A 22889-nucleotide genomic window follows, 5' to 3' on the forward strand; every position below is an offset into this window, starting at 1 on the left:
TATCCTTTTTCTTCCCTTTCCCCTTCCATCCAAATTCTACCCTTGATTCAAGGCTTGGTTCGCCTTTGTCTTCCCTGAAGCTAAGCCATTTGTATGTATCACAAAATGAATTCCAGTGTTCTCTTTTCTGTCTCTGCCTTGATTTCACTGTTGACTCTTACTGTCTATTGACTGGATTCCTCAGTGAAATACTTAGCACTACTTTGGGGTTACACAGCTTCTCTTTCTTTGAGTGCCCATGACTTGTGCCTGCCTGGACCCCTGCGCACTCTTTTTCACATACTTTGCTTGGCAAAGAACTGTTGAAGAACTCTTATCTCTAACCCAGCGCAGGTGTCACCTCCTGCAGGAAGCCTGCCTTCAGGCCTGCTCCCACTGTTAGTGTGCTACTTAGCCACACCTCTCCCACCACCTACACGTTTCATCGCGGTTGTTCAGTTCGTTGTCGTTTATATGAGTGTGTGTTGGATGCCCAGTGCGTGCCTGTAGCTGGGGAGGATCCAGGCACTTTCTCCCCAGTGGCCCCATTAGTTCCTCAGTGGTAGGCTCGCCTCTGAAAGCATACATGCCACCAGACCCTTCCAGCGTTTTTTGTTCTGAGGTCCTCCATATGTCCTTTTAAAATACCTTTAAAAGGAAGGGCCTTTCTGTTCTAGGTGTGGCTGTTTGCTGAAGTGGAGTGAGCCCTCTGGTGAAAGGTTCTGACCTGCTCTGAGCCCATTTTCTACCTCCTGAACCTGCAAGGATCCGGGCCACTGAAGGCTCTCCAGCCAGAGTCAATCCCCCTGTGAGGGTCTGATGTCCCCACAGCTTTTGACAGGGCCCTCTGCCATCTCCAGCTGCTCATTTAACCTCGGTTTTGACCATTTAACTGTTTATTTAACCACATTGTTCTCCAGTGTGTTTTTTTCAGTAACATTTTTTAAGTTAGGACGGTACATAGTCAGTGCAGAAATTTTAGTAATGCAGAAAAATATACAGAAAAAAGAGATTTGCCCATCATCCAGCCACTTAAAAATAACAATTTTAGGAATATATTTTCTAACCTTTTTGTGTTGTTGGTGTCGTAGAATAAATCCCAGTGGCATTTTTTTTCTCATTTTTCTATTCCTGCTTTTATTTCACTGTTTACTCTTATTTGCTAGAACAGTGACTAAAACACTGAGGGACATTGAGGTTACACAAGAGTCCTATGTGGCTCTGTGTGCTATACTTTTACATAGAATTAGGGAAGGATGGCTAGACTGATTTAATGCAGAGCTGTGTGTGTGCTGAGTCATTTCAGTCGTGTCTGACTCTCTGACTCTCTGACTCTCTGTGACCCTGTGGACTGTAGCCCACCAGGCTCCTCTGTCCATGGGATTCTCCAGGCAAGAATACTGAAGTGGGGTGCCATTCTCTTCTCCATGGCATCTTCTAGGGGGCTAAAATTTTTTTCTCCTTTTTTTTGAGAAAGACAGAAACTCTGTGACATGAATAAGCTGACAAAGAGAATCTGTAGGTCATACTTTGAGCATTGAAGAGGCTTGTGACGAGCCAAAATCAGATGGTGACTGCAGCCATGAAATTAAAAGACGCTTACTCCTTGGAAGAAAAGTTACGACCAACCTAGATAGTGTATTCAAAAGCGGAGACATTACTTTGCCGACTAAGGTCCGTCTTGTCAAGGCTATGGTTTTTCCTGTGGTCATGTATGGATGTGAGAGTTGGACTGTGAAGAAGGCTGAGCACCGAAGAATTGATGCCTTTGAACTATGCTATTGGAGAAGACTCTTGAGTGTCCCTTGGACTGCAGGGAGATCCAACCAGTCCATTCTGAAGGAGATCAACCCTGGGATTTCTTTGGAAGGAATGATGCTAAAGCTGAAGCTCCAGTACTTGGGCCACCTCATGCAAAGAGTTGACTCATTGGAAAAGACTGATGCTGGGAGGGATTGGGGGCAGGAGGAGAAGGGGATGACCGAGGATGAGATGGCTGGATGGCATCATGGACTCGATGGACGTGAGTCTGAGTGAACTCTGGGAGATGGTGATGGACAGGGAGGCCTGGTGTGCTGCGATTCATGAGGTCACAAAGAGTTGGACACGACTGAGTGACTGAACTGAACTGAACTGTGACTAGTTTATTTATACTGTAAGAAATCAACCAAATAAGAATTGTCACTTCACAGGGTGCTGCTGCTGCTGCTAAGTCATGTCAGTCGTGTCCGACTCTGTGTGACCCCACAGACGGCAGCCCACCAGGCTCCCCCGTCCCTGGGATTCTCCAGGCAAGAACACTGGAATGGGTTGCCATTTCCTTCTCCAATGCATGAAAGTGAAAAGTGAAAGTGAAGTCGCTCAGTCGTGTCCGACCCTTAGTGACCCCGTGGACTGCAGCCTACCAGGCTCCTCCATCCATGGGATTTTCCAGGCAAGAGTACTGGAGTGGAGTGCCATTGCCTTCTCTGGCTTCACAGGGTAGGGAGTACATATTAGGAATGGCTTATCTTTACGAGTGGACAAAGAGAGAAAATTCAGTCAGATGCCAGAAGGGTGAAGATAAATTCATAGACCCATAGTGAACGTACAGCCAGGCTAGGATGTTTTGGAAGCCATTTGAGCTTGAATTTTTGAAGACAAGTGTGGTTTCCTGCAAGCGACCCTGGCACATTTGCCATAAGTAGGATGCTTGTTTGAATGGACCATGGGTCTACCTTAGTCTGGAAATTACTCTTTCTTTCGTGTGGGACCAACACATCCTAATGGTGTGTTAGGAAACCTGACTATGCTTCTTCAGGACTTCCTTAGCAGGGCCATGTGTGCTTGGCAAAGGCTAGCTGTGTGGGGCAGGGTGGCGGGGTGGTGGAGAGCTCTGAGACCTCGGGAGTAGGGCGCCCCAGCACCTGGAGGTCCAGGGTGTGTGCCTGTCTCAGCAGTCACTTCGTCTTTTTAAACCAATTTCCTCCAGTCCGTATGAAACAGGCTGCATACACCCTGCACCCAGGCCTCAAACCTCCTGGTGTCTGCTGGCAGAAGCTGCCCCCTTCTCTTAGCTGTCTGTCTTCAAGACAGCCTTCTGACTGGTTCCCTGTGACTGCTTGTAACCCAGCCTCCACCCGCCGTGAGTTGTAACTGAGGAGCTGTGAGCTCCATGAGCAGCGTAGGTAGGAGAGGAGGACCACAGAGGGTGCTGAGGGTGTCCCCTTTGTCCAGAAGAAGGAAAAAGTGCAGGGTGGATGGCCCAAGAGCCAGCCCCTGCCTTCACTCAGCCGTGAGACCCAGCTCCAGCCAGGAGCCTCAGCCACACGTGACCTAGCCTGTCCTGGTAATTGGTAGTCTTTGAATGGCATAGAGGTACGGCAGTGCCTGTGTGCCCAGTCACTTTAGTTGTGTCCAACTCTCCTTGCTTTGCCAAGGTTTATATCATTTTTAGGAAACCCACCTGCTAGGCCCGTATCTTCCATCTCTTACACTGTTATAATACACGCTGGTATATGTTATTGTATTTGACCCTCACAGCAACCATGGGAAGTAGTCCACAGAGGCTTTCCCCATTTTAAAGACTTCAAGAAGTCAAATAATCTGCCCAACGCTCAATAGGAGTTAAGGGGCAGAGACCGCCAGCTCTCCCAGGTCTTCCAGGCCCTCTGCTCTGTGTGCAAGGCCACTCTGCCTGCAGCTGATGGTCCTCTCCCCCATGGGGGCAGTGGGAGGGCCAGGCTGAGTGCCCTCCGTTGTCAGTGTGATGACCGGGAGCCAGACTCACCTCCTTTCCATGAACCACAGCTGTTATTGGACATCCCAGCCAGGTCTATCCTTTCTACCTCTCCAGGATTCTCCTGTGTCCCACGTATTTCAAGGCCTCGGCTCCATCTCCTTATGTTGCTGACCTTTGTGGCTTTGAGTGGTTGCAAACCTGGAGTTCTGCATTAGTTTCTTTAGTGCACAAGCCATTCCTAGAAACATGGCCACTGATAGGTCAGCCTTTAAAGAAAAGAGATTTTATCTCCTGTGGTCTTGGCTCAGGAGGTCTTGGCACTTTTATTTTTTCTTCAAAACTTCAAAATGAAAAGATATTCTTAGAGGAACCCGTTACTGGGAAATTGTTTCCCTAGTCCATGCCACTCCAGCTTTTCTTGGTTTGCCTCCTGTAGTGGTTGAGCAAGCTGAGAGCTTCAAAGCAGGGAAAATGACCCAGATCTCTTTGATAATAGTGCTGACATCTTGGGAAGGGAAGGCATATAGTTGTTACTGAAATTAGCATTCCTGGAAGCGGCAAGTAGCTTGAAAACTGTGCTGATTTGTCTTGCATGCCTTATACTTGTGTCCTAGCAAAGCCTTCCCAAGGAGATATCCCTGGCTATCAGGCAGAAGGAACCAGCGGATCTGAGTATATTCTAATGACTGGAGTCTAAAAACGAACTGAGACCTATTTTAGAGCACAGCATTACATGAGCATGAGAGTGATAATCTTTTTTTTTCCCCCTGCTGGATCTTCTTAAGAAACCTGAGTAGCCTTGATATGGTATCTAAAAATAAAATGAGTGGTGCTTTGATGTCTGTTCCTTCTTCTCCATGTAACAGTGGGTGTGTGTTTCTCAGCGCTTATCTGCTATGTGCCAAAAATCAGACAGGGTCAGGAACAAATGCGCATGGCTTCCAAGTCATGAGAACACTTGGCAAAAAGGTGGCTCTTCTCTTTTCCCCTGTTTCGTGTCTTTGAACAGTATGAAGAAACTTGTCTTAACCAGGAGAGGGATAAGAAACAGCTGCCAGGTTTAAAAACTAGTTGATAAATATCTGCAGATGAAAAATAATGTTCCATCTTGGCTTGTATAACGCTTTACAAGTAACCTTTCAAAATTACTGAATGGTTTTATTACAGATGAAATATTTAGAGAGGAACATAATCATGTAACTGAAAAATACCTTGATTTGATACATTGAACTATTTTATATATTGTATTTACTGTTATCTACTGAATTTGCTTTCACTTATTTAAAGCAATGTCAGTTACCTCTTGTAAATATTGAACTTTGTTTTCTTCCTAATGAACATGTTTTGTCATGTACTGTTCTTTTCTTACCCTCTGAAATCACCATCTACACATATTCATTAAAAATTACTGAATGGTTAAGTCTGTGCTCTTGATTATGTGCTGTACCCTAATTTTTAAGCATTAAAATGTCATAGATAATTGGGGGCAGGGCTGTATACAGCTGTGCATAGGATATTGTAATAGGAAGATCAGTTTCTTTTCTTTTCTTTTCTTTTTTTTTTTTACCAAACTTCACTTAACTGTTTTTATTACCAGTGTTTCTTGTATCTCACAGTAGATTTCTCTCATCCTTCTTTTATATATTTTTTGATCCTGTCTTTTTCTCTTTCTCCTTTTCCTCAGCTCCCCCTCCTTCCTCTTCCTTTCACTTCACCCCTGGCATTGTGGGGTACGGGCTGGCTTGGAGTGAGGGCAGCTGATTCAGCAAGAAGACTCTAAGAAGGACAGGATAGGGCTTTGAGGTGGTAGTGTCACAGGACAGCAGTTATACCAAGATAATTATTGTGCTTCAGAGCTTCCTTCTCATTTCCTGAGTTAAGAAGGAAGAGTCTTCAGATTAAGAGTTTCTCTAAAGGATCATAGTTTAAAAATGTTGCCTGATTTAAATATTGGCTCTCTGTATAGCTGAATAGCTCTATGACCTTGGACAGGTTTCTTAACTTCAGTCAAATTTTTCTTTAAAAAATTGGAAGTTAAAATTGTACCTCCCTCATGGAGGTATATTATGTATATGTATGTGTGCGTATGCATATCTGCGTGCTCAAGTCGCTTCAGTCGTGTCCGATTTTCTTCGTGACCCCGTGGACTGTAGCCCGCCAGACTCCTCTGTCCATGAGGAGATTCTCCAGGCAAGAATACTGGAGTGGGTTGCCATGCCCTCCTGGGGGATCTTCCGGACCCAGGGATTGAAATCGCAGCTCCTGCAGCTCCTGCTTTGCAGGCGGATTCTTGACTGCTGAGCCACCAGGGAAGCCCATGTTTATGTGTATATGTATATAAAGGATGTTGTCTGGTCTAAATGCTGTATACAGATGAGCTATTATTTTACGTTGACTGTACACAGTTGTCTCTGTGTCACTGTATGTTTTCGTTAAAGTTGACGTGTCAGGAAAGTAGCAATCTAGAGTTCCCTCTTTGTTGAGGGGTTCAGATCGGGATGGTAAACAGATGGAAGGTTTGCCTGTAGGGTTGATGGTGACCAGTGAGACATAAGGTTGGATCTTTACAGGGAAGATGGAGACCATAAGGAAACTATGTGGAATTGGTTAGACACAAGAAACTTAAGTGGCAGGGCTTGAGATAATGGGGAAGTTTAAGATACTATTGAATCTAAAGTGGCACAAAAGACTCAGTACCTGCTTCTGATTTGTCTGAATTTTTTGTTTTTGTGAAAACAGTTTTAGCCAGCATGGCTTATGATGTCACCTCTTATGTAAGAGAAAATAGTCAAAAAAAAAAGAAAGAAAGAGTAAAGCTTACTTTTTAAAAAATATAATGTGAAGTCTTATTTTACTCAGCAGGGTTTTAGAAGGTGTTCCACATGAGTAAATATTCCATATAAATGAAGTTTGGCTCATTAAATATAAAAAGTTTCTTTTATCATTTCTTACTGAGAAATTTTTCTAAAAATCAAACAACACATTCATGTAACATTTATCAAGCACATTGAATGTGCCAGAAACTGCTGAGTATCTAATATATGTTATCCTAATTTTTGCACATAAAATGCTTTGCGTTCTGGTTTCTTGCATATGTTTTGTTGTTTAGTTGCTAAGTTGGGGACACTCTTTCGTGACCCCACGTACTGTAGTCCGCCAGGCTCCTCTGTCCGTGGAGTTCTCCAGGCACGAATACTGGAGTGGGTTGCCGTTTCTTTCTCCAGGGGATCTTCCCCACCCAGGGATTGAACCTGCATCTCCTGTGTCTCCTGCATTTGCAGGTAGATTCTTTACCACTGAGCCAGCAGCGAAGACTATACAGGCATAATTTTATTGCGTTTTGCTTTCTGTGCTTTGCAGTTACTGCATTTCTTCTTTCTTTTTTTTTTTTTAATGAACAGTTTGTGGCAACTCTGCTTTGGGTAAGTCTATTGGTACCATTTTTCCAACAACATTTGTTCAGTTCATGCCTCTGTGTCACATTTGGTAATTTTTAGAGTATTTCAAACTTTTTCATTATTGTTATATTTTTGATCAGTGATCTTTGATATTACTATTGCAAAAAGATTATGACTTAAAGAGCAAATGATAGCTTTTTTAGCAATAAAATATTTTTAAATTATACTTTTTTAGGCATAATGCTATTATACACTTAATAGACATAACTTTTATGTGCACTGGGAAACCGAAAAGTTTGTGTGACTCACTTAATTGCAATATTCATGTTGTTACAGTGGTCTAGAACTGAACCCACAATATCTCTAAGATGTGCCTCCACTGGTACTGATTTAGCCTCCTCTTGGATGGCTAATTGTTAGGCCCTGTGGTCAGTTCTGTGCTTGGATTCTTGACTTTTATATCTTGACCTGAATATTTCTAGCACACTCTTAATGTTTCCACAGAGTTAAGAGCAAGGAAACTGATTCTTAACTGAGTGCTTATTGCATGTTCTAGGCACTTTCACATTGAGTTAAGCCTAACAAAAACCTATAAATTAATTATTGTGCCCATTTTGTAAATGAAATAAGTGAGGTACAAGAGATTGAATGTCTTGCCCAAGGCTGCACTGCCGAGTAAGAAGAGGAGCTGGGAATAGATTATGGATCTGTCTGACTTAAGACCTTGTGTTCTTTCTGTGCTGACCTGATAAAAGAAATAGATACCAATTAAAAATAGTTTATAGAGGAAAACCCTTCTTTACACTCCTACTTTTCTGATTCTTTCCGACTAGTCTAAAAGCAGATTGTTTTCTTCCTTAATTAATTTAGCTATCTTTCAGCTGTGCTGAAGGTACACAGAAAAGTTAAAGGAAAAAACGGAGATTTCAAGCTTGATAGGTAAGGGACTAGCCCAAGGGATGACCCAGGATTTTCCTAATTTAAATGAGAAATTTTAAACTCTGTATCTTTGACAGAGCCTTTAGTTTAGAGTCAAAAGTAACCTTATGTGCTTCAGGCACACACACAAAATTATCAACTAAGCATTGTAGCAATAAGAGTTGTTTTTTCATACCAAGCCTTCACAATCTGATGGTGGTAGATCCATCCCTCCTTAAAAGCAGTGAAAACATTGGCAGAGATGGCCAAAATCAGCTATTTCAGAACTCTTGAAATTTGCCAAAGGCTTCTAACAGTTGAGGAGTGTTTATTTAAGAAAAACTGCTGAATCTCATTGAGCAGGGTTTGTGGCATTGCAACTTGAACTGCGCTCATCTCTCTTTGCTCAGGTCTGCAGTAACCTTGAAAACCAGCAGGCTTGCAACCACTGGATGGGCAGGGCTTGTTTGGGGCGCCTCAAAAAAAAAAAAAAAAAAAAGGCCCATTCCGAAAGCATTGTCCCTGTTTGACCTGTTGTCCAGCTCCCTGGAAAAGCCCCGTTTCATTGTCACTTGACCTGACGGAAGCTCAGAACTTGATCTTCAGGAAAACCTTGTCCTCAGGGCCTTGGTCAAAAACAATCAGTGGCAACTGATACTCAGCTGCTGAGGGGTCAGTAGCAGTTGTGGAAATAAGAACCTGACCCAAAACTTAAGAAGAGGATATGAGAGTTAAACCTCCATAAAAGACTTCGAAAAGCCGTTAGTATAGCCACATCAGCTGTCCTTGCCCATCAGCAGAGACTCTTGCAGGTGGTAAATGTATTAAACATTCCTATTAAAAAGGTGGAGACTGACGGGATGGAGAGGGAGGAACATGATCCAGCTGTGTGCTATCTACAGGTCACACACTGGAGAGTCAAAGACACAAACAGGTTGAAAGTAAATGGATAAAAAAAGATTCACCGTGTAAATGGTAACCACCGGAGAACTGAAGTGGCTGTACTAATATCAGATGATATAGACTTTAAAGCGTTGTTATTGGACAGAAAGAGGGATGCATTGTAATGATAATTAGGAAGCTATAACAGTTATAAACGTATGACCTAATGACAGAGCCCCAAAATGCACGAACCAAAACCTGACGGTGTTGAAGGGTGATACGGAAATTTGAACAGTAATAGTGGGGGATTTCAATCATCCATTTCAATATGGAGAAAACAACTAGGAGGAAGATCATTGAGGAAATAGAAGACTTGGCCAGCTCTATAAACCAGTAAGACCTAAGAGACATCTATAGAATGCTCATTCAAGAACATTCTCCACAACAGACCGTATTCGAGACCATAAAACAAACCTCAATAAATGTCAAAGGACTGAAATTGTACAACGTGTGCCCTCTAAAGATAGTGAAGTGACATAGGCAATTAATAGAAGAAAATGTGGGGAATTCACAAATATGTGGAAATTTTAAGTTTGCATGCTTCTAAAAATCAGTGAATCAAGGGAGAAATTACAAAGGAAGCTAGAAAGTACTTTGAAATGAAAGAAAATGAAGCGCAGTGACATAGGAATGCAAGTAAAGCAGTGTTCAGAGCAAAATGTTTAGCTGTACATGCTTATATTAAAAAAGAAGAAGGATCTCAAGTCAGTAACCTAATCTTTCATCCCAAGAAACTAGGAAAAGAAGAACAAACTGACACCCAAGCATTCAGTTCAGTTCAGTCGCTCAGTCGTGTCCAGCTCTTTGCGACCCTATGAACCACAGCACGCCAGGCTTCCCTGTCCATCACCAGCTCCCAGAGTCCACTGAAACCCATGTCCATTGAGTCAGTGATGCCATCCAACCATCTCATCCTCCATCATCCCCTTCTCCTCCTGCCCTCAATCTTTCCCAGCATCAAAGTCTTTTCAAATGAGTCAGCTCTTCGCATCAGGTAGCCAGAGTGATAGAGGGGAAGAAATAAAGATTAGAGAAAAACAACACAGAAAAGAAAAAAAATCAATGAAAACAAAAGTGGCCCTTTTGAAAAGACCAGCAAAATTTTGCAAATCTTTAGCTAGACTGACCAAGAAACAGAAAATTAAAATTACTGTTTATCAGTAAAATCAGGAATGAAAGACAGTGCACCATTACTGATCTTATAGAAATTTAAAAAAGGAGCATAAGGGAATACTGTGAACAACCAACAAAGTGGATAATTTAGATGAAATAGGTAAATTCCCAGAAAAGCATAAACTACAAAAGCGGACTCAAGAAGAAATAGACGATTTGAACAGACCCGTAGCAGATAAAGGCTTCCCAGGCGGTGCTGCTGGTAGAGAGTCACCTGCCAGCACAGAAGATGCAAGTGACGTGGGCTCGGTCCCTGAGTCAGGAAGACCCCCTGGACTAAGAAATGGCACCCCACTCCACTGTCCTTGCCTGGAGAATCCCATGGACAGAGGAGCCTGGCGGGCTACAGTCCACGGGGTCACAAAGAGTCTGACACAGCTGAGCGGCTGAGCACACAGAGCAGGTGAAGGCGCTTCCCGGTGGCGCCACTGGTAGAGAACCCCCCTGCCAGTGCAGACACGGCAGAGAGACGACGTAATCGCTGGGTCGGGAAGATCCGCTGGAGGAGGGCGTGGCAGCCCACTCCTGTGTTCTTGCCTGGAGAATCCCATGGACAGAGGAACCTCGTGGGCTATGGTCCATAAGGTCGCCAAAAGTTGGGCATGACTAAAGTGACATTACATACACACACACACACACAGCAGGTAAAGAGATTAGATTAGTAAATTAAAACTCTTCCATAGAAACAACCCCAGTCCCAGAGTGCTTCCCTGGTAAAACCTAAACACTGAACAAATTAAAACCAACTCTTTACAAGCTTTTCTCCAAAGATGAATAAAGAGAGACTACTTCTCAATTCACTCTGTGAGGCCAGTATTACCCTCATACCAAAACCAGACAAAGATGTCATGAGAAAACTACAGACTATCCCTTATGAACATAGATGCAAAAATTCTCAAAAAGTAACAAATCAAATCCAGGAGTGTGTAAAAAGGGTCATACATCATGACCAAGTAGGATTTGTCCTACGAATATAAGGTTGGTTCAACATACCAAAATCACTTAATGTAATTTACTATTTCAGAAAAAAAAAAGACCCCAAACCACATAATCATCTCAGTAGCCATAGGAAAAATATTCAAGAAAATGCTCTTTTCATGACTACAAACACTCAAAAAATTAGGAATAGGAAACTTTCTTGGTCTGTTAAAAGGCATCCATAAAAAATCCCCACAGCTAACATATTTCATGTTTTTTATGTATTGAAGTAAAGATATTTTAGATACATTGGGTTAAATATATCACTGAAAATCTATTTTATGTATTTTTAATGTGGCTTCTAGAGAATTTTTAATGTGACTCATATTTGTGGGATGCATTTTATTTGTGTTTGACAGTGCTTTTCTGGACACGGGGCCTCTCAGATCTGAGTCCTACTCCCTGCCCTGTAGGACTGGATTATGAGACATAGGGCAGAAGCTTGAGGGACTCAGGTGAAGAAGCAGCAGTCAGGAAGATGAAGGGGCGTCTGAAATGCAGTTTTTCTCAGAGGGGTTTGTTTTATTCACGGCTCTATCCTCAGTGCCTCAGATAGTCAAACTGGTAATAGAGTGGGTTTCAGTAAGAGGATAGTATTTATTACTAAATGGTTATTTAGTCAGCATCTGATCTTTGCTGTAGGTACCTAGAAAATGAGAATAGTGCAGTTTAGTGAGCACAGACGTGGCGTTTGATAAGCATCCAGCCATGAGATGAGTGTACAGACGCCTTGGAGGACGAAGGGAAACTAGACAGTGGTAGCTGCCATTTAACAAAATCTTTGTTGCCAGGTGTTTTGATAGTACAAGGCAAAATCTTTGCCTAATAATTTTTTTTTTTAGTATTTAGGGAGACTATATCTGATGTAAAATTAACTGATTTCCAAATATTGGCACCTAATTCAATTTTTTTTTTTAATGTGTATATCAAACAAAACCTGCCTATATAGACACTGGATTTGGCCCAAAAGCCAACGGAATGTCTGACTGGTAAAGTGAATATATAGTTCCTTTGAACTCTTAGGCATCAAAGCAAAGGACTCAACCAGTGCTACACACAGGAAGCCTTCCTTCCCAGACCTCCTTATCTGTATTATATCCTGTCACAAGATCTCATAGTCCACGTATTTCTTCTTCTCAGCAGTTGTTATGTTTGATGTCAACATTTGTGTGATTATTTGATTCTAAGATATGTCTCTTCCATAGGACATCCAAACACTCCTCATGGGCAGGACCTGGGTCTGTTTTTACTAACCAGTAATTAACAAATAAATGAATAAATTGAACAGGAGAGATGAATTTTGAAATGCATTCTGTATTTTAGTTAAAGAGTATAGCATCTTACTTGGAATTCTGTGTTGAAAGATTACATCCAATAACAAGTTGTTTTGTCGGCTCTGTATGAGAAAAGATGACTTTTTTCCCCATTACACAGACATTTCACTGTTATCTGCATTAATATATCTTAAAGCATATTTCAGAGCACTCTGGCATTTGCAGCAGAACACATTAATGTCAGTATTTATTTGTACTTAGTAATTCCAGAGTTCTTATAGTCTGACATGTTAGGCTATAGCTAATCCTCTGGACTTACTGCTCTTCCTGGGAAAAATAGAAACACTGCTTCCCTTGAATGGTTATTACAAATATCTTTTTCAGATTTTGGATATTTGTAAAGTTTGATTATTTTAAGCTCTGGGAGGGGAAGGGAAGGGTGGGAACTGGCAGGCATCACTAGAAGCACAGTTTTCAACTGAAAAACAGAAAGAAACAAGAATCAATAATAATCTGCCACGTTCAAGCTGAAATATTTACTGTCATACCAAAATAAAATAAAGTCTGTCTTGCTGAAAAAGAGAGGTCACCTTTTCTCTGCCTTAAGACAGAATGAAGAAATGTGACTCTGGGGAAGTGAGAAACAGCAGGCAGGAGGGGGAAGGAGAGGAGGCCACAACCGGCTGCAGCCTCCTGGAATCGTCGTTAACAGTGCTAACCCTTATCCTTTATGTTTTTGTAAGCTGCAGAAAAGAACGCCTTAAAAGATTTCTTAAAATTGAGTCTGTATGGTTCCGTTTACATAGCATTCTCAAAATGACAGCATTTTCGAGATGGAGAACGGATTAGCGGTTGCCCAGGATTAGAGGTAGGGCAAACGGTTTTATCAGTTTTTGCTCTGTGTATCTTAAAGCTCTCTGTGTGTGTAACTGGAAACATCTAGGGTATCCTCCTGATCCATCATTGTGAAATAGCCTTCTTTATCCCTGGCCATATCTTTTGTCCGTTGTTAGCAGAGCCATTGCATCTCTTCTTTAGTTAGTTTAGCATGATAACCGCACTCATTCTTCTTCCTTGTAATCAACATGTGTCTTTATATATAAAATGTGTTTCTTATAGGGAGCGTATAATTTTATCTTCCTTGTTTACCTGGTCTGACAATTTCTGCCCTTTCAATGGAATGTTCACTCCGTTTACCTTGAATGTGATTACCGATGTGGTTAGGTTTGAGTCTTTTATTTTGCTATTTGTTTTCATTTGTTTCATCTGTTCTTTGTAATGCTTTAACTCCCTTTCTGCCTTCTTTTGAATTCAGTGCTTTTTATGATTCTGTTTCATCTCCATTGTTGTCTTTTTAGGGATACCATTTTTGTTTTGTTTTGTAGTTTTTACTGGCGCCTTTGGGTTTACTGTCCACATATTTAAATGATTACATCTACCTTCAAGTGATGTAACACCACCCCACATATAGTACAAAAAACATTCAATGGTGTGTTTTCATTTCTCCCGTCCCGGTCTTTATGCTATTATTGTCGTGTATTTCATTTATGCATAGATTATAAACCCTGCTGCACTAAATTGTTATTTTTGTTTAGCCAGTGATCTTTAAAGAGATTTAAATAATAAAAAAAAGTTATTTACCTCTGCAGTCACCATTACCAGTGTTTCTCATTCCTTTGTTTAGATTCCTGTTTTCCTGGGGTTTCCTGTTCCTTCTAGCAGAACTTCCCTTAGCATTCCTTGTTGTGTGGGTCCGTTGATGATTATTTTTTCCAGCCTTTGTATGTCTGAAAGAATCTGGTGACCACCTCCACTTTTCAAGGGTATTTTCTGTGATTTCATCATGTGTTCTTTTAGTATTTTAAAGACATTTCTCCGTTATCTTCTGCTTTACATTGTTTCCAATAAGAAATTTGCTCATTTTAAACTTTGTGTTTCAGTACATAGTGTCATTGTTTTCTCTCTGCTTTTAAGATGTTTTCTTTAGTACTGGTTTTGAACTGTTGATTCTGATGCATAGTTTTATTCCTGTTTCTTGTGCTTTGGGTTTATTGAACTTCTTGAATGTTTAGGTTTATAGTTTTCATCAAATTAAAAAATATCCTGCCGTACTTTCTCCAAGTTTCTTGTTTCTCCCCTCTTCTCTTTCAGGAGCTCCAATTGCACATATATTATTAGGATGCTTGAACTTGTCCTACAGTTTGCTAATATTTTATTTTTAGTTCTTTTTAATTTTTTTCTGTGTTTTCATTTTAGATAGTTTCTGTTGCTGTGTCTTCAAGTTTATTAACCTTATGCCATTAATTGCATCTGGTATATCTTTCATCTCAACTTGGGTCTTAAAAAAATCTTCTGTCTCTAGTTTTTTAGTACCTGAGGAATACTGTTTTTAATTCTTTTATCTCTACATTTTAACATCTGTATCTAACGTCAGTACCCCCTCTCAGTAATTGATTTCTTTATTTCTTTTCTCATTGTGGGTCACATTTTTTTGCTTCTTTGAATGCCTAGTAATATTTGATTAGACACCAGACATTGTGACTTTTACCTTTTTGCCAGATGAATGTATTTGTATTCCTTAAATAACCTCAAGCTTCATTCTGGGACACAGTGGAGGTACTTGAAATAGTTGGTTCTCTTAGGTCCTGCTTTTAGAATTCGTTCGGTGGGACTGGCAGCATTTCGTCAAGGGCTGTTGGCCCCTTACCACTGAGGCAGGACCCTTTGGAGCGCTGTGCCCAGTGTCTTCTGAATTGTAAGGTTCTCCAGTCTGCCTGGGAACAGGCCCAGTGCAGGGCCCCGTGTGAATCTGGGGCACTGTTCCCTCTAATCTCTTTGGCCAGTTTTTCTCCCACCCTTTGGCAGATCCGTGCACGCACTGAGCAGTACTCTGCTGAATGTTCGAGCTGTGTACCCTTTACAGGTCTCCGGGGTTTTCTCTGCTCGTAGCTCGCGCCTTTGCTGACTTGGGAACTCTAGCCGTGGCGTCCTGAGAACTCTCCACTCCATCTCTTCAGCTCAGGGAGTCCGCCAGGCTTCAGCCGGGATCTCCCATTCTGCACCGTGGCCTGGGAGCTCTCTCATGGCAGTAAGCTGGGGCGACAGGGCTCCCCTCATTTGTTTCTCATCTCTCAGACATCACTCTCCTGTATCGCCTCATCCTCAGTGTATTGAAAATAGTTGTTTTGCCTATTTTTGTCCTTTTCATTTTTGTTTTTGGTCGTTAAATTGGGTTTCTTCTCAACAGATGTTAAAATGTCTTTTAAAGCTATAGTAATTAAGATATTGAAGTACTAATGCTAATACAGCCACAGACTCGTGGGTCAAAGTACAGTGTCCACAAACAGACTTATAAATGTGTCTTAAACATTTAACTTAGGTTATTCAGTGGATGTGGAGGAGGGCATGGCCACCTACTCTGGACTCTTGTATTCTTACCTGGAAAATCCCATGGAAGAGGATCCCTGGTGGGCTACAGTCCATGAGGGTCCCAAAGAGTCAGACACGACTGAAGTGACTTAGCACGTGCACACTCAGTAGATGATGTGGAAACAAGTGGACAACTCACTGCAAAAGTGAAAATTGGAAATCTCCTCCTCTTATTTTATAGGGGATGTATTCCAAATAGGTTAAATATAATTTAAAAGCATTAGAAGAAAATAAGGGCAATTCAGATAGTCTTGAGGAAGAGAAGGACTTTCTAAGTATGACGCAAAAGGGATAACCATGAAGGAAAATATTGATGAGATTACGCAAAGATTTGTTTATCTCCTAAGTGGCAAAATAATCATTAAAAACAGGGAGCTCCCTGATGGCCTACTGGCTAGGATTGGAGACTTTTGCTGCTCTGGCCCAGGTCAAATCCCTGGTCAGGGAACAGATCTTGCAAGCCACACCACACAGCCCCTTCCCCTGCCCCCTAAAAAAATCACTAAAAAATGAGTTTATATCCTTACTGTATAAAGACTCCTAATAAGGTAGTAAATATAAATGTCCTACTAAAAAAATGGACAGAGAATGTGAGTTAGGTAATCATAATTATGGGCAAAAAACATAAATTTATAGGAAATATTTATCTTTTAAATGTTCTGTTTCATAATAATAGTAACAATAAAATAATTAAAGTAATAAAAGCTGTCATTTATTATGGGTTTCTGTTTGTCTGAGTACGTTAAGAACTTTCAACAGATTAGCTCATTTAATCCTTGGAAAGGCAGGTATCCGTCCATCGTCATCATTTTATAAATGTGACACCTGAGACAGGACATGAGGAATCTTGCCTGAGGTGACAGCAGTCAGGTGGCTGAGCCAAGGTTTAAGCCGGCCATCTGAGTCCTGCTCCTCGTCACTTCTCCAAGAAGTAAATTAAAACTACCTTAGATTCCACTGCACTTCTCAGAGAAATTGGTAATTTGCACAACATCACATAGTTTATAAGCAGTAGAACAGAGCTAAGATTTTTAGAAAGAAAAGTCATATAAAGAGAAGAAGGAAAAAGAGCCAAGTGAGCAACAAAGCAGCGGTCTTCTAATTTTACAACGTATTTCTTTCCAGAATATTTGAAGGATGCTTCAAAGAAGATGAAAAGTGGGCTTGTGTTTGTAAAACTGGCTAACCCATGTTCAGGTAAGTGCCCCTCTCCTCCCTTCTCCCCTGATAACTTGAACATTTTTAAAACGTTGTGGCTGAAAAGTGTGTACATTTATTTGTCTTCTCATGTTTTTTCTCCCTGTCTAGCTTTTAAAGGTAAAACAATATTACGTGATGACAAAAGCAAGCTAATGACATAACCAGTCTTCTAAGATAATTCACTTGACCTGAACGTTTTTTTTAATTTCTTCATAATTTTAATCCATAGAACTGTTTATTCATCAGAAATGCTGGCAAAACAAAAAAGCATAGCATGTTTGATTTCTCTCTGAAAACAGATGAGTTTTCCTTGGCCTTTTAAAGCCAGCTTTTCTTAAAGTAGCTATCCAATATAAGATTCCATTTATACTCACGTTATAAAGTAAAATAAATAACCTGAGTTTAAAAAAGGGGCAGGGGAAGATTTTACTGGACATGCCAAGGTTTTGAATACTTTCATTTTTAGCTGTACTTCCCTTATTTTGTTCAGACCAAAAAGTATATATATATTTCCTGTCAAGGGTGATTTTTTTTTTTGCATTAAAAAACATTGTATTTTGAGGAAATACACATTTTATCAGGAATAATTTTAACTCTACACTCAGTGTATTTTCCTTTGTCTTATCATTTTCTGGCAAAAGTATTAAAATATACTAAATATATGGTGATATTGATGACATTATTTATCTTTGTGAGATTGTTTTTCCATCAATTTATTTTACGAGATTTATAAGGTTCTTCTTAATTTTACAAGGTTTTAAATAGCTGTCTGATATTTAGCAGACTAGGTCCTCCTCCTGGGGACTGTCATACTGAATAGTGACAGCAAGAGGCATCAGCGGGCGGTGCTGCGTTGTCTGTTGTTGGAAGGACACGTAAATAGAAGTAGCAAGAGAGGCAGAAACTCATTCCAGTTTCCTTTTCCTCATAACGAAATTGGATGTAATCAGTCAGCTATATTATTTGGAATTCCTTAGTATGCATAAATGTAACATGAGGTGTGAAGTGTTTTTGCAAGAGAAATCTTAGATAACCAGTAAAGCGTTTAACAAAGGTAAAATACAAAGAAAAGCCAGGCTTCCTGGAAAATTCTAAATGTCCATGGACAACACTGCTTTACTGACTATGGGAAGATAAAGGCTAACCTTTGCTGAGCACTAACTAATGTGCTGTGCTAGGAGCTTTACGTGTCCATATTCTCTTTTTAATCCTTAAAAAATCTCTGGTGAGGCAGTTCAGTATTGCTCCCACGTTACAGGCGTGGAAACAGGTACAGAAAGGGTGGCAGCGCTTCCCCAAGGGCACACGCCCAGATGCAGTTGAGATAGGTTCTAATTCAGGGCCCCGACTCTGCTGTTTGGAAGGAAATTCCTGCATTGAAGGGATTCACGCAGATGAGTGCAGTCCTCACCCCTTCTACTGGTCCTTTTTCTGGGGACTCTGAGGAAAGGGAGATTTTCATCTAGTTGGGCATGGCTCTCCTCACTCCTCACGGCTGAAAGTGTGCTGCTGTTGTGGGCCCTGGCCTTCCTCCTGGGGGCCTCCCCTCTAGGGTGTGCGGACCCCATCTTGTCCCTCGGTGTGGGAGGCTGCAACCCCCTGACAGGCCAACTCAGTTAATCTGACCGAGCCATTTGGGTTTGAGTGGCTTAGGAGTGATGGAGGACTCAATGAGAGGCTTTGGAGCAGTTAAGATAAATGATTTGCCCTTTTGTATTTATTGGTCTAAGTTCAGTGAGGATTATAGAGTTGGGAAACAAGCATTTGTATGTAATAGCTACAAGCCTTCCTTGGAGTAACTTTGTATAGACTGTGTATGTATGTTTATGTTCATATTAGGAACAATTCTCAGAACTATTAGTCTTTTGAGTGTGTGTGTGTGTGTGTGAAAACTTACAAATGAAAAACAGATTTGTCTTAACAGGGGAAGGAGCCATTTACTTGATCAACATGTGTCTACCGCAGCTGTTTGAAATAAAAGTTTTCAAGGAAAAAAACCATTCTTGGTTTATAAATGAATCAGTTCAATCAGGTAAGCGACTAGTGTATATATTTCCATTAACTAAACACATACGCTGACATTGCCAATCCTTCACGCGTGAAGTCTTGAGACAGTCTGCCTGGCTCGGAGTCTAGTCCATAATTGTTTTTTGTTGTTGTTGCTGGCATCAGAGTAGGGTTTAATCAAGGAGAAAGGAAAGATGGTTTGAACAAGTTTAGATCAACAACTTTGTGTCTTAGGTGTCAGGAAATTTTTAGCTGTTAATAACAACTCTGATTTTTTTTCTCCTAAAACACTGTCGCACCCTGAGTCAGAAGTAAGATGACTTTTGTACTATGGAGTACACACTGTGTTGACTAAAACTCTTTGCTCTTCTTTTAGCCTCTTTTGCGAGTCTTCAAATTTTTTAACATCTTGTTTCCATTGTAAATGGATACTGCTATAGCTTCTATCAATAAAGTAGAATAGAATAGAACAAAGATATTTTTGAATGCTTTGTCATATAAATTACCATTGCAAGCCCCCACCTTCCCTATCCTCTGGGCTTCCCTTGTGGCTCAGCTGGTAAAGAATCCACCTGCAATGTGGGAGACCTGGGTTCAGTCCCTGGTTTGGGAAGATCCCAGGAGAAAGGAAAGGCTACCCATTTCAGTATTCTGGCCTGGAGAATTCCATGGACTGTATAGTCCAGGGGGTCACAAAGAGTCAGGCAAGACTGAATGACTCTCACTTTCACCCTACACCCCAACACACACACCCAACATCCAGTTTCTCTCTATTTTCCTTTGTTTTGGGTCATTGTGGACTCTGAAGGAGACAGGATACCAAATGTAGCCCTGCCAGTTCTGAGGTGCTGGGGGTGGGGTGGAGGGGTATCCTGGGGTGGTTGAGGCCATCTCAGTTCCCACTGTTCCTTTGTCTTGTTTCTGTTGCTTCCTAAGCCCCTGCCTTCTGTCGAGTGTCTAAGCCGCCACCTAGCGCTAAGGTTGAAAGGCCTCTTGACCTTTCTTGTAAGACATCCAGAAGAAGGGTTTATTGCTGGCAGTGTATTTCATATACCTATGTGCATGAGAACATTTGAAGTGGTTTTCAGTTGCCAAAAGGCAATGGTAGACTGTGGTAGGTGCCAAGTATACTTTCCTTTTTATTGTTCCCTTTTATTTTTCATTTGCTAGTACGTAAGAGTTCCAACTTCTAGTGTGGTATACTTGCCTTTGGGTTTAGCTGCATAGACACAGTAATATCCAGATGAAACTGGAAAACATTCAGAGGCAGTGACCAGCTCTTCTGAACTGTCTTGAGTTGGTACCTGCTTTTTTTTTTAAATAGACTTTTTTTTTTTTTTTTTTTAGTTTTTGGTTCTCAGCAAAGGTGCCTGTTTTTTTTTCATAGTCTTCTTTTTAAACGTAACCTTGAAGAAGGAGCTGTTTTTAAGAATGGCCACTAGGATATTGAGAAACCTGTTTCTAATTTCTGAATATAGTAGATGTCTCATATAAACTGGGCTTAGAGTTTCTGATAGATTGTTTTCATAAACTTCCTTCTACTTTAAAAAAAATCATTAACTAGGGTCATCATATAAAATTATGCCCTTAATTTTTTCTTAAACATACTATGAAATGTATTCACGTATATAACTTAGGGTTAGAATTTCTTGGCTGTATAGTTGGGTTGCAGTGTTAGAGAATAAAAATCAGTACCTGTTTCCTGAAACCAAATTGGTAAGTATGGAGATAAATGAATTGCTTATTGCTCTTCTGTGTCACTTCCATGGAAGGATTCTGGGATGTTTGGAGGGGATGTGATAGACTAAAGAAAAGTAAGGTCCAGGAGGCCTAGTTGGTTTGATTTGCCTATTTTCCTTTCAGCCTAGTGAGCATCACTCATCTGACTGCAGAGATCCCAGTTTCCTATGCTCAGTCTTGTTAGACACCTACCCACCTGCATTTTTTCTTTGGGGGATGGTCAGGATCTGGGGTGGGTAACAACCTCTGAGCTTTGAGTCATTGACTGTGAGCCCAGAACACATAGAAGGAGCCATGTACAGAGGGAATAATATCACTTTCCCATGGCTTCATCCTCAAAAGCACAGGAAGTTACATTTTACTGCAGCTCTGTAGATGGACTTACAGTGGTTTCCTAATACTTGCCTGGTTCACATTCTGTCCTCTCTCCCCCCAACCCTGCTATTTTGTGGGGGTGGGGGAGGAATGGGAGGTGGGGAGAGGAGGGCCTCTGTTAAAAATGATTTCTGAAGAAGAAATGGAAAGTTGAAGATCCAGTTGAGCGTCTTGGCTCCCCTCTCTGCACCAGGATTTGAAGCTCTTTGGAGTAGAACCTCAGGGACCACGTTCTGCCCTTGAGAGATTCTTGGGCCTGAATAGGGGGAGCTTCTGAATTTGGAGTTTCACATATATTTTTCAGTGGGTGGTTTCCACATTAGGATTAAGATGAAATGACTCAATTGTCTTTCCAGAACATTGAATTCTCTTTTTAATCTATAGGAGGTCTTCTTCACTTTGCCACACCTGTGGACCCTCTGTTTCTGCTTCTCCACTACCTTATAAAGGCCGATAAAGAGGTGAGTTTCCCAGGTTGAGTTATTGACAGTGGGGAAATAGAATAGCTTTTTTTCTTGTTTAACTTCCTCTCTGTCCTTACAGTGGCCCCAGTGTAGATCCCCCACAGTTGAGATGTAACTTGGTTGGTGTTGCACGCCTGCATCGTGTGTGCCAGTGTGGATTGGAGCACTGGTCGGCAGGCCTGAGACACTGCACCATGACCTCTGGACTGGTTCACCAGAGACTTCTGAGAACCGCCTACCCCTCTGTGTTTCCTCCCTTCCTTGTTTGACAAAGCCTAACAATGAAAACCTCATTCATTTTGAAATACGGTGCAGATGTTAAGACCTCAATCCTTAAGAGCAGAAAGTAGATTTATTGTCTTTCATTTTCTTCTTTGTGAGAGACTGTGAAATAGGTACACTGGAGTGTGTGTCCAGCAAAAAGCTCATTAATGGGGAAGCTATAGCCGAGACTTAAGGAATCCCAGACAGTAAAATTTACCTTTGTAATATAAAGACAGAGTTTATTAATAGTAATAGTTCCAAACAGAGGTTGTGAAATACTTTGGTCCTAGGATACCGTTACACTTAACAATTATTAAGGATCCCAAAGAGCTTTTTGTTCCTATGTGTTTTATCTATCAATATTGACTACATTGGGCTTCCCAGGGGCCTCAGATTGTAAAGAATCCACCCGCAGTGCTGGAGACCCAGGTTCAATCCCTGGGTCAGGAAGACCCCCTGGAAAAGGATTAGCAACCCGCTACAATATTCTTGCCTGGAGAATTGCATGGACAGAGCACTCTGGTGGGCTATAGTTTATGGGGTCACAAAGAGTCAGACACAACTGAGTGACTAACAGTACAGTTTCATTGACTACATCAGAAATTAAAACTGAGAAATTTAAAAATAGTCTTATTTATTTATTTATTTTGAAAATAAAAATCATAAGCCCATTTGGAAAATATTGTCTCACTGAATTTTTCAGGTCTTCCAAATGTCCACAGAACACAAGCACGCATGCACACACACACACACCTTTGTTAATTTAATATTACTGGAGGAACGGAAGAGCCTCCTGATGAAAGTGAAAGAGGAGAGTGAAAAAACTGGCTTACAACTCAACATTCAAAAAACTAAGACCATGGCAACTGTTCCCATCACTTCATGGCAAATAGGTGGGGAAACAGTGGAAACAGTGACAGACTATTTTTTTGGGCTCCAAAATCACTGCAGATGGTGACTGCAGCCATGAAATTAAAAGATGCTTGCTCCTTGGAAAAAAAGCTTTGACCAACCTAGACGGCGTATT

The 22889-nt window shown here is 41.1% G+C and overlaps 1 protein-coding gene across 9 annotated transcripts in view; it reads left to right on the forward strand.

Annotated features, from left to right (window-relative positions):
• Positions 1 to 22889, forward strand: part of RNASEH2B (ribonuclease H2 subunit B) — an 84404-nt gene that overhangs the window by 6445 nt on the left and 55070 nt on the right. For 6 of the 9 annotated variants that reach the window (XR_006060939.2, XM_060394370.1, XM_042254752.2 and 3 more), the window contains exons 2-4: positions 16938 to 17009; positions 18937 to 19044; positions 21519 to 21595. Coding sequence is in view for 8 of the 9 variants with exons in the window: in XM_060394370.1 (XP_060250353.1) it covers positions 16938 to 17009; positions 18937 to 19044; positions 21519 to 21595 (257 nt within the window). In the remaining variant the exon portion in view is untranslated. Of the gene's footprint in view, positions 1 to 13126; positions 13252 to 15332; positions 15472 to 16937; positions 17010 to 18922; positions 19045 to 21518; positions 21596 to 22889 lie in introns of all 9 variants that reach the window. The other 3 variants (XM_042254749.1, XM_042254750.1, XM_042254751.1) reach the window with 3 other exon arrangements.

This window comes from Ovis aries, chromosome 10, assembly GCF_016772045.2.
Source record: "Ovis aries strain OAR_USU_Benz2616 breed Rambouillet chromosome 10, ARS-UI_Ramb_v3.0, whole genome shotgun sequence".
NCBI classification, from domain to species: domain Eukaryota; kingdom Metazoa; phylum Chordata; class Mammalia; order Artiodactyla; family Bovidae; genus Ovis; species Ovis aries.